Here is an 18,475-nt window from a genome sequence, read left to right on the forward strand (position 1 = left end):
AAAGAAAACACAAGAGAAATGAAAAGAAAAAAATAAGAGAAAAAGAAGTTCTCTCCAAATATTTGTCTGTGTGTGTATTTCTATGTGTACTTTATTTTATTGTCACGGTTAAAAATAGCACCCGGCAGCAAGTGGTTAATCCGTGACGACAAGATGATAGAAACTGTTGGAGACATGTACATGTAAATTACACATGTGAAGAAACATATTCGTGTACACTTTTTAACTGTGAATAGTTTTTTTTGTCATTTCTTTTCAGTTCCATCCATTATACACCTGAACATCCTTCCATTTTGCAGTCTTGATTGCCACTGAGTCTTGGATATCCCTCAGTGTTAGTACATGTGACAACACAACATGTACATATAATAATTTAAAACAATTTAAAATCAAGACGTGAGCTTGGAGTCAAGCAAAACTTTGATATTACAAGCTCGCTATAACAGTGTTCCATTATATTTTTTGATAAAGATATTGAAAACACATGCTGGGGCTGAGAAAGTAGCCTTTATAATTACAGTAGCCTGTAATTTTGGTTGGTCACTGGTCTTCCTTCTCTCTGGCGCTGTTTCCTAACTTAAATATCTTCATCTAATGACACTTGGTTGAACATGCTGTTTACTTTCTCAAGGAGACATTTCAGGGGACACTGCATATAACTGACACATAATGAACTTTTCTGAACTTGGCAATAAGATGTTTCGGAGCAGCTTGTCTTTGGTGACATTTTCTAGTATGTCAGTTGTGGTAATTCTACTTATTGACTGATGAAGGTGGCTTTGTCAACTGTCGTAAAAAGATAAGTGATGGATAAACAATATTCATTTGGGGGACATCTTTCAAATCAAACCCACTAGTACATGTACAGGCCAGGTAGTGAGCAAAGCTTTCCTCTTTATGAATATGTGAAAAGCTCAAGGCATTTGTATACTGTCAGAATCAACTTGGGTGGTGTAATTAGTAAGCGCATACACAGTACAGTGTGAATCTCTATGTGCGCCTTGATTCTACTGTTAGTCCATTTGTGAGAAGGGCCTGAATGCTGCTCTACATCAGACTATAAGGCCCATGGCATGCATGGCATCAAACAGCCAGGCTTAGGCCAGCGCACTTAAAATTGCACACTGGAATTATATTTTGAGTATGACTTGGCAATGGCGACATTCTTAAACAATTAGTGACATGTTTAATTTTGGGGCTGTGAGGGAATCATTTCTTCAAAATAATGTTTTCATGAAAATAGTTTTCTCTCTGAATGTTTCCATTGTGTTTTAACATGGACGCTTTTAAAAATGCAGTGCACATATATGGGAGATTTTCAAGATTTTCAGTTTTCAAATTCTTAAAAAATTCATTATTTCATTTAATGGACGCTTACACCCACATGAATGATTGTTTGGTGGCTACTCTAAGCTGACAGGCAACCTTCATTCACTCCAGAGTATTTCAGCCAGGCCTGCCGCCCTGTAAAGAGAGCCTAGAATTGTGAGGTGTTGCGTAACTTCCTTGGTCTCCAGTGAATGCCAGTGGCATCTTTTAAAATGCAGTTGGATTAGCATGCACCAGTGCTGTGTCGCTCATCAATGGGGCCCTGGAGCACTTTTGTGTTTTTGTTGCTGAAAAATGATGGCAATTCCTAGCAGCAGGTCTTTTGTTCCAAGTACGGTCTTTTGTTATAGGGACCAGCTCTTTGGCCCCATTTTGGGCACCCCAGCTCTGCGTATAAACCTGTGGTGCTCGAAACGGGGTTCCCCAGCAGCAAGTGGTTAAGTAATTTTCCATTTCCAGGGCTGATTCAACAAATTCCATGTGTTTCTGTATGGGGAAACCAAAAATCTGTGGATCTACTTTGTGACTTTCGAATGTTAAAAAAAGGAGTCAAGCCCAACATTAGAGAAATAAACAATTGTTATAATATAACAGCTATCATGGAGCATGCGCTCAATTTAATATTGATTGGCCTACCTCAGTTCTATCAGCGGCATACCAAGCCACTTCCTTAATAACCTGCTACCAAATCTTGTCTGGGTGTGATCCAGAGCAGAGAAGAGGCTTCCTTTCCCTGATCCATCCGTCTGAAACAAACAAACAAACACACACACATATGAATTGCACAGAATTACTTTTTACAGGATTTATTATCTAAATACAACATTTGATTTGGGAAATGTAATGTAATGAGAGGTATAACTATACACTGGTTAACTTCTGGGAGTGTTTATCTATTAATAAAAAAAATAAAAATGAACCACACTAAGACTGAGGTGCTGCACTGTGAATATAATAATTTTATATGACAGGAAAATTTGCAACTTAGCACCTTACAGCTCTTTCAGGCAGAGGGCTATCTCATAGAAACTCTAGTTTTTTGGCTTTTTCCAAGTTGTGAAAAAGGCATTCTTTTTGTTCTTTTTTGGGGGGCTTTTTCACGAGTTGCAAAAAGGCCTCCTCCTCCTCCTTCTTCTTCTGATAACCCGAATCCCCTTTGTTTTGTACAAGTTTCTTCCACCACCGACTTAAGTCCCTAAGAAACTTTGGGTCTTCATCAAACCATGATCAAACTTACATCAATGAAAGACCCTTGTCTAAAGATGTGCATAGAACTATGACATCGTGATGATGTAATCCAGGGTCATGTGACATGAAGTTAGATCTGCAGTTTTTCTCCATACGTTTCATATTTACAAACATTTACCGATTTTGATGAGTGAGTAGTCATTAACTTCAGCTGAAGATTACTATGAGAAGGAAAGATAAATCCTTTTTTGGGGTCTTCTTTTGATTTGAAGTATACCCAAGAGTCAGAATATCAAGTAATAATTCATAAAAATGTTTCAGTTTAAACACAAAACAAGTGACCTGAATTTAAAGGTGCCGTTTTTCTGCAATGGGATTTTAGGCCCATTGACATATATATGTTTTCAAGCCACCGTTTTTGTAACTTAGCGATCTTCAATAGTCATCAAAATTACAGCAAACAAGACCGTTATACTATAACGATGCCAAGATTATGAATTCATGGTGATGTCATCACCTATTGTTTTATTGATTTTTGACTTTGGCTTTGTGCACGTCTTCTTCCACCTGTTGACTTCAATAGTTTTATACATCTGATCAACTTCAGACTTGGCAGACCTTTAGACAATCATGCAAGGATGGTCCTAAAAGAATTTGTCATGATGACCTCATCACATGATTTATTATTGAATTTTTAATATTCATTTTTTCCCCACAGGTTTTGTACACATTTTTCCCACAGCCAGACTTCCACACTGTTCTCGACCTTTCTCGATGGGTGTTAGGTGAAGATTCTTAGCCCAACAATTAGAGAGGGCTTGGGAAAAAATTGTCATGATGACATTATCACGATATTTATTATTGAATTTGAATACTTGATTTTTCTCTATAGGTTTTCTACACGTTTTTCTAAGTCAAAGACCAGTGCACTCATACATCTGAGTCCATCAACCCATGGGGCTGACGTCATCAGGGCATCACGTGACACAAGATTGAAGTTGCAATCTTCTGCATAGGCAATATTATCGATCTTAATGAGACGGGCCCTCAACTTCAGCCATGAATTACTATGAGAATGAAAGAGAAATCATATTTTTTTTCGTCTCCGTTCGATTACAAATATACCCAAAAGAGTCAAAATAGCCAATAACATTTCACAAATTTTTCTTTAATGTAAAGGTGCAATTTTTCTCCATAAGTTTTGTGCATGTTTTTCAAGTCAAAGACTGGTGCACTCATACATCTGAGTGACTCTGTACTGGGAGCATACATTGTCACAGTTGCATCATCAGGGGTGACATGACATGAAATTAAAGTTGCAGTCTTTTCCATGGTTTTTCTACAACGCAATATTACCAATCTTAATGAGAGTAGTCCTGGACTTCGGCTGAGGATTACTATGAGAATGAAAGAGATATCGTTTGTTTTTTTTTCCGACTACATATATATATCAGAATCCAGATATCAAATAATATTTGGTAAATTTTTTTCAATGTAAACGCAAATCACATAATATGACTTTATAGGTGCAATTTTCCTCCACAGGTTTTGTGCACATTTTTCTTGAGTAAATCATGTGTTACTTAATTGACTTAAGTACTTTTTCAAACAATCTGATTGACTTCATATGGAACAAACCTTCAGACAATCATTAAGGGATGGTCCTACAATAAAATCAACATGATGAGTTCATCACTTGATTAATTTTTGAATTTTGTATATTTTATTTTTCCCTCTCTTATTAGGTTTTGTACACGTTTTTCAAAAGGAAGAGTTTGACAGTCTTTATCGATCGAGTTTATGTTAGGGCCACACACTAAGGACAAGCTAGAAAAGGTTCCTGTACAAGTTCTCATAATGATGTCATCAGCTGGCAAGTCACGTGTGACATTAAAGGGGAACTTTTCAAACCACTATATTTCGTGGAGTACATGTCCGATTGGGTTGAAACTTTGGTGTATGGCTGGAAAAGGAAGGGTTTTAGACCCAAATTGATCTGATGTGATTCTGACCTCATCTGGGGACAAGTCACATGACATTTAAGGGGTACTCTTTAAAGTGCTGTAATATCTCGTAAAGTTCATGTCCAATTGGGTTGAAAATTAGCACAGAGCTAAAAAGGGAAGGGTTCCAGATAGAAATTGATTTTGTCTGTCGGTGGTATCATTGTAAGACAAGTCACGTGACATACATCAATATGATATGGATTTTAAATATTCCCCTAAGCAATGTGCTTTCTGTATCATCCATGTGCACTTGTCATTAAATCTTGTGAGTAGTTTGTCAAGCATTTCCTCACTGTTTTAGATAAACGAAACCAAGGCTGAAGCAGCTGTGTTTGTCAACAAACACCCTCATTTAAAATACAATTATTGCAACTGGTATCACATCCACTTATGGTGACGTCATCAGTCTAAGAAGTCGAATATGTCATCTTCAAGTAAATATTATATTTTTAAGCAATTCTGGGAATCTCCACAAAGTACAAGGCAAACTCTCTTCCGAGAGAATGACATCATGCGACAAGCCATGTTAGATTATCTTCTGAAGTGGACATCCAACTGCATTGGTTGAAATTGATGGTAAATTACCAAGTAACTCTTTTAGGGTATATGCGACATCCGTAATAGTATTTGCCAAAATGCTGTCATTGCCAGAATGCTGACATGTACAATGTACACATACATTGCTAATGTTTCGGTCAGATGAAAGTGTTCAGGGGTCAGAGGCTGATAATCAGTCGCCAGACTTCTTTGCAATGGAGTCAGGGAGAAAAGTCAAGGAAAAGGTCTTATTTGAATTTAGAAGTTATTATGGTTCTCTTTTCTATCAGGGGCACAAATTCCTTTTCAAATAAACTCTGCCATGTAAAGTCAGGAGGGACTGAAGTGGTTGCGCAAGGTGTGGTATTGGGGAGGGTTGGTGAATTCCAACCAGTAGCTCAACAAGAAAAACTGTTTGGAGATCCCAAATGTCTGCCGTAATAGGAGTTCATCCATAAGCAAATTCCAAGAGTCAACCCCCTATCAGTACCAAGGCTTGTGAAATGCGTGTAAAGCTTTGTCTGCAGTCAGCTTTATCTGTAGCCTTGGTCAAGGCCTTTGTCATTTGTCGCAGCACAGCACACCGCTGCTGCTCGAAATCAAGGCAAAGAGCGACCTCACATGGTTTTAGAAATATGCAAATCAGCTGAACCAGGACAAACGCCTTGGTGCAACCATCCACGGAGGCTGTATTGGATGGTGCTCAATTATGCTATGGACAAGAGCCAATGTTTTAAATACGTTTTTGGACTGGTTCATTGCTACACAGTAACTGCTTAATTTAAGTTGGTCGTAAGGTGACAGGTTAACTCAACACACATGTGGCTATACAATGTACAGTGTACATGACAAGTCAATAATATTTATTTTGCCAGCTGATCAGAGTAATGGGAGATCGAGTTTGTCTTCGCTTCGCTTTACTAATTGTGATTGATTTTTTACAAATGAATAGCGCTATGGACTTTGTATCTGGTCTGAGGAGCTCTGAGCAGAAATGTGCACCCTGAAAAATAATTGATTTCTCATAGCACGTAGGCAATTTCACGAAAACGTTGAGATCCCGCAGAAAGTATTCTAAAGTTTGTTGCTGCTCAGCATGAAAATAACCCAACATTATCTGCAGCGGAATTCAAGCATCAAGACAACTCGTCATGTTGCAGTCGTCTCGGAAGGTCCACCATTTTCATGGTTATCAAACACACCAGTTCATGTTGATACATTATTAGGCATGTTTGGCTGTGATTGGTCACTGTGTACTTATCGCACGCCTACATCTATTCATATTCGCATATAAAGTCGTGTCCTAGAAATCTAGCACAGAAGTAAAGAAAAACATAAGCTTCGGCGGACAGTTGCACCAAGGCATTCATCCTGGTTCACCTGATTTGCATATTTCTTAAACTGCATGAGGTCGCTCTTCACCTTGATTTTGAGCGCCAGGTGCGTGGGGATGTGCACTGCGACGAATGCGTTGACCAAGCTACATGTACTTCATCTGTAGTCTGCTTCACCCTAAAGACAAATTGCATACTCGACAATCACACATATCAGAATTTCATGGATTAACAGTTCCATGGATTACCCGGTACATACCAGAATCCAAAGACATTTCCAATGCAGAAGGAAACACCCTTGTAGGTACTGGAGGTGATTTTTGTTCAGTAGTAGAATAAGACTTTACCTATCAAAAATGCCCTTTTAGTGCCAACCAATCTTGTTTCCAACTTGGTTCACCTTTATAAATCCTAGGCAAAGCAAAAAATGGCATCATAATATGCAAGGGGGAATACAGGGTTTTGTTCAAGTTACTGATTTCATTTTAATTTGTAAACTAGGAAATCAGTTTCAACTTAAATCTTCTTGAATATTGTTTATAGTTTAATCTCTTGTAATTATTGCTTTTAATGAGTGAATCGCTGGATGAAAATGGTTACCATAATGTGTAATGTATAATCAGATAGGATATTAAGCTGGCACATGGAAGAACCCAACACTTGCCACAAAAGGAAGGAGTTTGCCCTGACTGCATGAATACAGCAAATTCTTCATGATAAGAAACAGTATTTTTTGCACAGAGATTTCTAAAGCAAATTTTGATTCTGATGACAAGTGAAAAGGATCTTGTCTACATCAGAGGAGAGGAATGCAGCTAGGGGGCCAAAAGGTGAACCGAGAGGTTCACAAAATGGACACACAAGTCTTTTCAAGACCTAAATTATCTCATTTAATCATCTCACTAGTTTCAGTGGTTACAACAATGAAATCAGAAACATACATGAAACTTTGTGGGCTGTGGAATTATGGGATTCTTCAGTTTACACTATACCTGATTTTTAAATATTTCCAGGTTTCGTAGGGCACAGGCATCCAGCTTCAAACACTTACGTCTAGCAGAGAAGGAAACAATGTTGCTAGAAAAGAATTTTTTTAAAAGGCAGGTTACAAAGTTATCTGAATATTTTCTCATTTTGATCTGGGACCATATGGTTTTGATTCCGGAACACAAGGCTTTATTCTTTCCTCATATCAGTGGTCATGACACAACTGGCAAAGGGTGCTTTTGATTCTTCATTTTGATTCTTGGCTGTAAACCCGAAATAAGATTAAATCTCAAAGAAAGTTTTTTCACACATTCTCAACTAGATGTCCGAAGACAGATTCAAATGTTTCGTTACAAGCACTTGTTCTACATTGTTGAATCTGGTACCAAAGCATGTACAAATCAGCAGCCAAAAACTCTCTCAGTGTAACAAAAAGCATCTATTGCAATGAATTTGAAGAAAAAAAACAAGACTGGTGTATCAACAAATACAAATGCCTATATCCACGACTTGAATTTGTGATAAGAAAAACCTCTTTCCAAAAGGGAAAACCATTTCTATTGTTTTGACAATGGTAACCTTGACCTTTAATCTGGTATCAACGGGCTTCCACAGGACAGCAAGACCAACCCAAATACCAAGTTGGAAGTTCATATGCCCAGTCATTCCCCAGTTAGTGTGTGAAAACTGTTTCCATTGTTTCAAGCATAGCGACCTTGACTTTGGACTTAGGTATGGGGGTCCAAAATCAATCGGCTTCAGCAGGAAACCAAAACTAGCTTATAAACCAAAATTTAAGTTGACCTTCTCAGGGAACACAGGGAAAATAGACGAATGGACAGATACACATCCACACACACACATGTATCTGTCACCAGGTTGTGGGGACCACACATGTACTGAAATATAGATGTCATGGGGTCCAAACACATTACTTGGACAAATTTTTGTCCCCACAGCTTGGTCCAGACTTCTTTAAAAAAACAAATTGTCCCCTTAATGTGGGGGAAGGGTTTCACATGCACACACACATAGCGGGCATAAATTAGGGTACAACCACTGCTGAACAGAATGCAAAGGTCACAAAACATTTCCCACCTGGTCATTTTTAAAATGTGGTGTAGCTGAAACTCCCTGAGATACCTCAGCACTGCAGCTAAGCAACAGATGACTGGCACAGGCAGGTTTATGACTTCTTGAAGCTTTCTGTCTAAAAACGTTATGACAAATGGATATATGTACACCTGTAAAGAGCGAAAGCCTTTTGAAATATTTCTAAGTTCAAGGAGGGTCAGAATGAATGTTTTCTGAAAACAAGGGAACTTTTCCCCTGAGCTTAGTTCTCTTCAGTATCAGATCACATTGGACTGCCTCCCCAAACAAACATGCTTTGCTATACCTGTTCAACTATTTGAGTGGCCTTTTTTGAGGGTGTGCATTCTTCTTTGGGGCTGCACATTTATGGGTATTAATTCTGTATGTGTTCTTTCATGGCTTAAGCTTGCTTACCATCAATACACAAATATCTCATGGATTTTGACATATTGCCAGTGGAAAAGAATTTGAAAGTAAAAAAGCTAACAAGCATAGAAAATCACTTCCACTGTTCAGTAATCTGATGTTAAACTGATTCAGTGAAGTTGTTAGTCTTGCTGCTGGATGCTAATTAATTCATTCAAATAATCACACAACAATTCATGTTTTCTGTCATTTGCAAACCAACATTTCTTTAAATTGACCTATTTTATAATCCATTGTTACAGGTTACCTCAACGCTTAAAAATGGATTGAACTTCGAAGTTATAATTTACATGTCCACTCACTGTTATAATTCAATAACTGTACGACTATGCGAAACTCACAAAAGATTCAAATATTCAATGAAATTCAAGATGCATGAAGAAAACTCAGATACTAGGAAATACGCATCTTCTCAACAATCGCGACATATAAAAGCCAATCCTAGCAATCAAACCAACACTTCATGATAATGGAGTTTCAAGTTCAGCTTTGAATTAACAAGAGTTTGTTTTATGTGTGAAAGTAAAAATGTCAGAAAGATTTTTTTGAACATATGTGACTGACAGTGGGCACTTGGCACAGTGTAAGGCTGGACACTACATGGGGCTCTGTGCATAAGTAACAAGGTTTTTAGGGATATGGCACTTAGGCTCCACCTTGCACGCATGGTATTATGGCCTTTATCTGGACCAATCAACGATGCTATTTTCTTTGCAACGGAGGCTCCTTTGGTTGGAAATTAACCTCGCTGGTTCACGAACAACTACGAAATGTAAGCGTCATGGTGGCATTGCTACCAACAAATTGAATAATCCCGGTCAACGGGGCTCTTTTTAACTGATGAGGAGGTGCTTCTTCTCAAGGAGGATTGGTAGCACAGGTCAATAATGAGTCACTTGCTATGTGCACACAGGTATAATTGCAGCAGCAGCCAGCTCAAAAGGATATAAAAAATATACATTGTACTTCAGCTATTTGTGTGGCAACTTGTATGATTTACACTAGGGTTTCAATCTTTACTCCACACACTGTTCATTATTAGGTGCTGTCTGGAAGGCCTAGTCTACAGTCGCACACCGGCCTGGAATTCGGGGAATTTGAGGAAATTGGGAAATTGAGAATTTGAGTAATTGGAATTCGAGGAATCCGTGGAAATATGGAATTTTCACGTAAAGAAAATAAAGAATAAAAGATTTAAATTGTAATTAACTGTGATCAAACCTAGATATTTGAACCACAAAAGGTGACGTGTAAATAAAACTCTTTATAACTGAGACAGTTACATTTGGACTCTATCTGCCTGTCTTCCTTTGCCTTGGTGTCCTTAAAATAATAATTTAAGCGGACCTCCTTAATAGGTAGCTTGTCATTACATGTAAGTGCCATCGGGCACCAGGCCCTGAGGAGGAGGGAGCTCTTGTCCAGACCTCCAAAACCTGAGGAGCTTGACGTCATACATGTACGACGCCAAGTTTTTCTCAATTACAGTCAAACATCAGACAATGAAGTTCACTTCAGGAGAAGAGGGGAGATAAAATGATAACCTACTTGCAAAATCTCTGTGTTGCTCAGACCTCTCATTGCCTTCTGTTTCTTTACTCAGTGGACCCATGTCCTTATGGCTGTAGAATGATGAGACAACCTCTAAGGCCAGACAGTACTCAAAATGTTTATTGTCCATCCTCTCTATGCGAATGCGGTCATCATCACTTGTGCTGAAAAAAAAAAAGATGCACGATTGATTTTGACCAATACGTGTGTGAATATTTGAATATTTCTAAAAAAAACAAATTGATTTTGTACACAGTTTTTAGGGGCAACTTTTCTGATTTTCCAATCTTTCATCTTCATCAAAGTTACACCATAGTTATTTTTATTACCTTTATGCATCTACATATCTTTCTAGAAAAGTAAAGTTGTGACATCATCGGAGATCACGTGACATTTCCAAATAGTTGAATTCCATGCGGACCACTATCTCTAGAACTGTACGTTTAACTCGGATAAAACGTTCGTATGTACTCAAAGAGGGATACAAGTGTTTAATAGAAAATTTACAGTATCGTAGTAACATGACAATCTTAGAGGTATTTTCAAGATGTATTTTTGCACTGAGATGTTAATTTATATAACGGGTTTTGCCCGTACCCAACATATATATTGGTAAACACTGTATGCTTAGTGCTTGTCTGAGATCTTGTGAAAAAATTCACAAGCTTACTCGGGTGAGACTCAAACCCACCACCTCCTGCTTACTAGTCCAGACGTCTTAACCACTCGACCACCGAGCTTGCCGGGGTCAGCTGGCTGGTCTGAGTCAGGTGAAGCAGCGGGTACTGCGAACTATTTGCATAAACTGTACATACATGTACATTACAGGAGTGCCCAGTACATATGTATTATATGTACTACAGGGCAACTACACAATACAACCCCAAACATTAACATTCAACTTTTATATTTTTTTCATTGAATTCATAGGTTTCTAAGCATTAATGCCATGTGAGAGTATTTAAATACTGATAGAATTCCAAGAGGAATCAAATATGCATTCAATGGCACATTTTAACACCTACGGACCTGCAAGAAATAACTTTAACATTTCAGGACGGCTAGAAAGTTATAACCGAATTGCAAACATGAAGGTATGAGGGGTCTTAACTCGAGGTAAGAGTTGTCCATGATACAAGTTGTCCAAGGTATGAGTTGTCCAAGGTACGAGTTGCCCATGGTATGAGTCATCAAAGGTATGAGCCACCCAAGGTACAAGTTGACTCAAAAGCGCAAGCTGTACATAGTAGCAAAAGAAGCAACAAGTGCCATTCTCGTGTTGTTCAACCTCTTCGAGACTCAGACAAACAAGCTTTTGGACAGTGGATCACTCAATATGACTGGGCAAACTCTGTGAGAAAACTGCAACATTTTATAGAATCTTGCATGAGGCCATCGATAAGTTCTTTCCAACTAGGTTTATTCTATTCTACAGGTTATTCTACACACCCTGATGATATGCTGTGGTTTACCCCAACTCAAAGCATTGATCTTGAAGAGACAAAAACCATTCAGTGACGGAAAAATGCATCTTTTTCGAGAATTCGGTGGAACAAAATTGTTCAAGCCAAATTTAACTTCTACATTTCAGGTGTAGGTATGTTAAGGTGCTTAGATCCACGTCAGTGGTATTTTTAAATATAAAAGCTAATTGGTCATTAGAGCACAAAAGGTCGTTTTCGAAGCAATGTTTCACCAATCCAGTCTGCAAACCAGATAAATCAATTTATTGCTGTGACTGATGATACCATCATGCCAATACTGAAGAACTTACCTGCTTACCTTTTGTCTCCAGGCCCTCCACCTACAATTACACCACAGGATATTTTCAAGAAACTCAAGAGATGGAATATTTATGAAAGCGGTGGGCCAGAGTGTATTCCTTCATGCCTGATTTGAGAATTTGCTAATAATTTATGTTTTCTGTCAGCCGATATATATACCTGCTCACTGCTTGAGGGTGTTATACCTGGCAAATGGAAATATGCCTATGTAGTGCCAGTTCCAAAGTCTCAGCGTCCGAGAATTGATAAGTTACGTCCAATTTCTCATAATACTTGCGTATTTGCCAAAGTATTTGAAGATTTTGTTGTGAATTGGATTATGGGTGATTATTAGACATGCTACTGATCCTAACCTGTTGGGGTTCTCTTAAAGGTGTTTCAACTATATAATCACTGCTTAGTAAAAATCCTTGATGATATTCTTAAGGGCACTGATAAAGCTAAATGTTCTTCAGTTGTGTTTCACCAAGGCCTTCGACAGAGTCAATCATGCTATCGTTGTGGAAAAGTTCATTAATCTTGGTGTTAGGTCAAGTATTATTGCCTGGATCTGTGATTTCTTCTCAAATAGGCTACAAGCTGTTTGTTTGAATGGCAAATTATCGGAACGGGAAATCACCATTGCAGGGGTCCCTGAAGGAACAAAAATTGGCCCCGTTGCATTCTTGGCAATGATAAATGTTTTTGTGTCTTCACATCCTGAAGTGTCTTATTACAAGTTGTCAATGATGTCATCTTGTGTCAAACATTTTTGGACAATGATCAAACCAGTGAAATGCAACAGCAACTTCATCAACTCGGCACTTGGTCCATCTTAAATAACATGACCTTTTATCCCAACAAATGCCACCCCATGGTTTCTTGCTTTCAAAGAGTATCTATTACTGTACCTTCTTTCCATATCGGTGAATCTGTTATAAACCAGACAGACAATGTAAGTTGTTACGCATGTATCTACAAAAAGATATGGAATGAGATCTGTAGGTCAAGAACTTGTGCAATACATTTAACATGAAACTTTTTATTTAAAGACAGTTGAGACAATGTCATGTTCCCCCATCTGACCTCTTAACAATCTATTTGCAATACTTTCACCTGGAATTAGAGTATGCTGCACCTGCCTGGTTTTGTGGCCTTATGAAGTCCAAGAGAGAATGTTTAGGAATATTACTAAGGAAAGCCCTCCATGTAATTGTATGTGATGCTCATTGTAAAACTAAATCTTACAGTGAGATTTGTGCTCCATTTAACATTCCTACTGTAGCTGAAAGGTTAGAACAATTAACACTCAACTTTGGTAAGAAAATACTACAGTCCAGGATCATTAAGAATTGGCTTCCTCCTTGCCATGACAGCAACTTGAGAAATACGAACATGCTCTCTGTTGATAAGTCTTGAAGGTTTGCATGGTGAATAGGTACAATAGAAAGTAGGTTTGCGGTAGCACCATGGACGTATCTCTTTTGTGAGTATTTGCGGTTCTGAAAAGAACCAGTGGTACTCGACGTTTCAAGCAGTATGCTCTGCTCGTCATCAGGAGAATGCCGGATACTGACTGGGAGTGGAGCTTAAGTAGTCTGGTGGAGGATTCTAGAGACAGGGGATTAGTCCGATGATGCGTGAAGGCGGGAACTCTGGAGAAGGGATTAGGCTGGCTCGGTGATGCGTGGCGGTAAACTTACTCAGGTGTGGCAGTACTGTTGGGGGTGTGGATTGGTAAACATGGGTGCCAAGGGGTATAGATGACCCATAAGGCGAGCTAAGAAGGGTTGAGGATGGGGCGCCAGATGTCACTGAAGATGAAGCCTGTGTCTTGCGGAACTGTTCTGTTCTTGTAAATCTCAATTGCCTCACGAACACGGCGTGGATGCCATTGTTCTATGTTGGCAATGAGATGGGCTTGTTGCCAGTGGACTTGGTGGTCTTCAGTGCTGGAGTGCTTGATGATGGCAGATTTCTCGAGATCCCCCCGTCGTCCATGGGCTCGGTGTTCGTTGAGTCTGGTGGTGAGATCTCTGCCAGTCTCGCCGATATACACCTTGCCGCATTCGCAGGGGATCCTGTAGACGCCTGGCTTGGTCTTGGGGTCTTGCTTGTCCTTGTGTGACTGGAGAGCTGCTTGGATCTTGTTGGGGGCGGTATGGAAGACTTTGATGCCATGGTGTAGAAGGATGCGCTGGATCCGGTGGGAGGTATTGCCTATGTAGGGGAGGGTGACAGAACTAATGTGCCTAATGGGTTGACCTTGGGTATAGGAGACCCGCTGGTCTGGAGGGGGTCTACGGTCTTGGGTCTTGATCTGTCTTGACTTGAATCCGTTCCGCTGTAGTGCTGTGGAGATGTGATGAAGTTCCAGTTGCAGGTGGTCTTGGTCGCAGATGTTGTATGCTCGACGCACGAGGGTTCTGTTGACGGAGGCCTTGATACTGGGATGTTGGAAAGACCGGTTGTTCAGGTAGCGGTCGGTGTGTGTTGGCTTCCTATACACTGTGCGGGATAGGGTGCCATCTTGTGATCTTGAAACCTCGACATCCAAGAATGCAATGCGACCGTCTTGTTCCTGCTCCATGGTGAACTGGATGTCGTTGTGTTGGCTGTTGAGGTGTTGAAGAAACAGCTGGAGGTCTTGTGGGCTGTGTGGCCAGACGACGAAAGAGTCGTCCACATACCGGATCCATACGCTGGGCTTGAGGTCTGCGGAGAAGAGGGCTGTCTGCTCAAATTCTTCCATGAACAGGTCTGCCAGAACCGGGGATAGAGGCGATCCCATGGAGGTTCCGGAAGACTGCTCGAAGAATTTGTCTCTCCACTGGAAGCAGGAAGATGTTACGCAGCTGCTCAGGAGATCGTGGATTTGATGTGGTGTGAGGTTGGTCCGGTCGCTGAGTGAGGGATCTTGAAGTAACCTATCCTTGGCGATGGTGCATGCTTCGAATGTGGGAACATTAGTGAAGAGAGAGACCACATCGAAGCTGACCATTATGTCTGTGGGGCGTAGAGACAACCCGTCGATGAACTGGGCGAACTGGTCCGAGTTCTTGATATGATGTGGGGTGTTGCCAACCAGAGGGTGAAGGATCTTGGTGAGGTGCCTGGCGGTGTTGTAGGTGGGGCCACCTCGGGAAGCTACGATGGGTCGGAGTGGGATACCGGTCTTGTGTATCTTGGGCTGGCCGAAGAATCTTGGACATCTTGAACTTGAGGGTCGAAGCCGTCGGTATAGGGCCATGGAGATGCTGTCTGACCGTTGGAGGGCTAGGAGCTTAGCCTGGAATCTCTTTTGGATGGAAGGTATGGGGTTTTTGTGAAGGGGCCGGTAGGCACCCGACTCAAGAATATCCCGCACCTTCCGGTCATAGTCAGCTTTGTCCATGACGACAGTTGCATTCCCCTTGTCTGCAGCGAGGATGTGGATGGAGTGATCTCTACGTAGGCTGTTGATGGCTTGCTGTTCGGTCTTAGAGATGTTGGGCTTGACGGGCTTGTGGTTCTTGAGGACTTGGCTGATGTGGAGGCGGGCGTCGTCCGCAGCACTCTTGTTCAGGTGGCGAAGGGCTGGCTCAACAGACTGGATGATGTCTGCTACTGGAGGGGACCGCGGGACCAAGGCGAAGTTCATACCGAGGGCAAGGACTTTGGATTCCGTGGGTGACAAGTGGCGGTGACTGAGATTGACCACGGTTTGCCTTGTGAATGCAGCTTGTGAACGGAGGTGGGGCTTGGTAGGGTATGGACATGAGGATATAGAAGATCCTATAGTCCGACTGGGAATATGGGATTTACTCTGGTTCTTGGAGAGGCGACGGAATTTCTTGATCTGTCGGCGGCGAGTTGATCTGAAGACATGGTGGCAGACACTGTCTGTCATTCTCTTGATCTTGGTGAAGTCTTCAGTCGAAACCGCTGTAGCGATGTGATCCTGTGCTGTGGAAAGTTGTCTGTCTAGGTGTGCCAGGGTCGATCTTGTGGCTTGGATGCGGTGTCGGAGAAGAAATAGCAATTTTCCAGAAATGTGTTTTGAGACTCATCAAAGGAAATGGCCTTCTCTCATTGTTTTCTTCAAAAAGGCAGCTTACCTAAATCTCCCCCAACTAGAGTGGGTTGAATCTACTACTGCATACCTACCACATTACCAATACATATGCATTATTTCCTGGTCCATTACTCCATTCGCTGAATTCACGATTACCCAGCAGTGCGCCCTCACTCACTCAGCTCCTGTAACCCAGACTCACCACATGGCTTGCTTAAGTGTATATTCATGCATGGGTAGAGGATGGCCAGCAGTGGAGTTACTGTGATGCTGTTCCAAGCATGACCAGTCCGTGAGAGTGGTCCCCCTGTAAAACATCACTGAAATAACAAGACGCGAATGATGAGGGGGATTTCAACATGCAGCTTTACAAGTGTCCATAATAGGAACCCCTTTGAAATAAGCCCAAGAATATGAAATAGCCTGGACATTATGGGTGTGGATATGGTGTGGTCATTGATCATCATAATAGGTCAGTCAGAGTCTGGTGGCAGAAACCAAACACCTGGCAATTGTGTCTTTGGAGGCTGGATGATATGGTCCGGTAATGGTGATGAGTAGCTGTGAGACTGCCCCCGGATGTCCTTTGTCTGGTTGAGATACTATTTGAGCGTCCGGACAGGGCACCAGAGTCTGTCAGAGGACAACAGCTGGATTGCCAACATAAAGAAGAGAGCTGAAAATAAAGAGGAGCTGAGGAGAAGGAGTCTGGCTCTTGGTGAGGAAACCAATCTCAGGAGCCAGGCATACTCCAAGTAGCTCCCATCACATATGACCATTAGCAATGGATAGGGCCTTAGTATCACAGTCCCTGTAGTCCTAGCAAAAAAAGCAACTTTGATAATTAAGAGTAGGAAAAAGGCACAGCCCATAGGTTCAAATGGAGGGCCAAACAGAAACCGGAGGACATCACATGATGGAATGAGCCACTTAGTTGAAGGGCATTCTATGGACATTCCCTGAAGGAGATGACAGATAGCTGAGTTATTGAAAATAGACGATCCATCAGGAAAGCCGCTGTGGATAGCTGCAAGTGCCGAGCTGTAATTCCTGATTACAGAAACAAGGAAGCCAGACCAACATAGGTGCGTAAAGAAGTCTGTCACAAGGGAAGAGGTGCTTCAGTTGGATCCATAGCATGCCCTCTGCACCGAGAGTTGAAATGTCAAATTAGATGTCATAAATTTTCCTCATGGGCAAGTCGTCTACCTCTGGCAGCCAAAACGGCAGCATCTCGATAAAGGCCTGCCTGCTTCAAGGATTCATTGGACAATATCCAACACGTCAGGTGTAGATGAAGCAGGTCCAGGTGAAAGCAGGAGGATCTGGGCTGGAAAAGAAGGTCCAGATGCTGAGGCAGTAACAGGGGAACATCGAAAAGGAGTCTGACAACATAGGGAAACAATGGCTCTCTTAGCCAGAATAGGGCAATGAGGAGAATCCGGCAGTATTCCTTCTCTACCTCCTTCCCAGGAAATGCACCAGGCGTTGTTACCCACGCTTTCGGGTGTGGGAACGGAGTGCAGAACGTTGGAAGTTGAACTTTCGATTAAGAGGCAAAGAGGTCCACATGAGGCCTGTCGGTCACAAGGAAGAGGGCTCAAACCACCTCTGGTTGCAGCATCCATTCTGTTGGGCAAAATATGCCTCGAGATAGGGCATGGGTGAGATTGTTGTGTATCCTGGGGATGTGGTTAGCTAGAACCAGAATGGAGTGACGTATGGCCCAATGAAGCAGTCACCAGGAAAAGAGACAGAGTAGCCCTTTTTAAACCCTGTTGTAAAACTGTTCTGCAATTCAGCCCTTGGCCTATTGGCAGTTTGAATGAAATAAACCAGCAATAATAATAATGAACCAGCAATATGTTTGCAAATTTTTTTTAGTATGAAAACTTTTTACAATTGGGAAAAAAATTCACACATTTTTCACAAATGGAAAATGTTCACACCTTTTACCCAACTGAGAAGGAAATTAATCCCAGCACCAACAAATTCAAAGTTCACAAGTACACGTAGCTGAACAGAACAGCTGAGCAGAAAAATCCCCCAACCACACTTTCCACCATTCAGCAAGTCACAGTGGACATCATTGCCCAAAATTCACAATCTAAACCCCAATCTTTCTAAGGCGTTTCTAACCCATTCTTTTCAAAAATAATACCTAGTTTCTTGTAGATGTACCAAAAAGCTTCTAGAATTCCACTT

At 41.1% G+C, this 18,475-nt stretch overlaps 1 protein-coding gene and 1 long non-coding RNA gene across 2 annotated transcripts in view; one reads left to right on the forward strand and one right to left on the reverse strand.

The window, feature by feature from the left end:
* msh3 (mutS homolog 3) overlaps nucleotides 1-18,475 on the reverse strand; it is a 177,237-nt gene that overhangs the window by 87,359 nt on the left and 71,403 nt on the right. Inside the window, exons 7-10 of the mRNA XM_087137219.1 lie at nucleotides 10,451-10,617; nucleotides 8,480-8,591; nucleotides 7,387-7,447; nucleotides 1,966-2,075 (exon numbers count right to left, since the gene is read on the reverse strand). Coding sequence (XP_086993345.1) covers nucleotides 1,966-2,075; nucleotides 7,387-7,447; nucleotides 8,480-8,591; nucleotides 10,451-10,617 — 450 coding nt within the window. The remainder of the gene's footprint in view (nucleotides 1-1,965; nucleotides 2,076-7,386; nucleotides 7,448-8,479; nucleotides 8,592-10,450; nucleotides 10,618-18,475) is intronic.
* Nucleotides 1-18,475, forward strand: part of LOC110990128 (uncharacterized) — a 48,754-nt gene that overhangs the window by 24,964 nt on the left and 5,315 nt on the right. The gene's annotated exons all lie outside the window — the stretch shown is intronic.

The sequence above is a fragment of the Acanthaster planci genome, linkage group LG05 (genome assembly GCF_054643075.1).
Source record: "Acanthaster planci isolate LZ-2023a linkage group LG05, COTS_SCS, whole genome shotgun sequence".
NCBI lineage: Eukaryota > Metazoa > Echinodermata > Asteroidea > Valvatida > Acanthasteridae > Acanthaster > Acanthaster planci.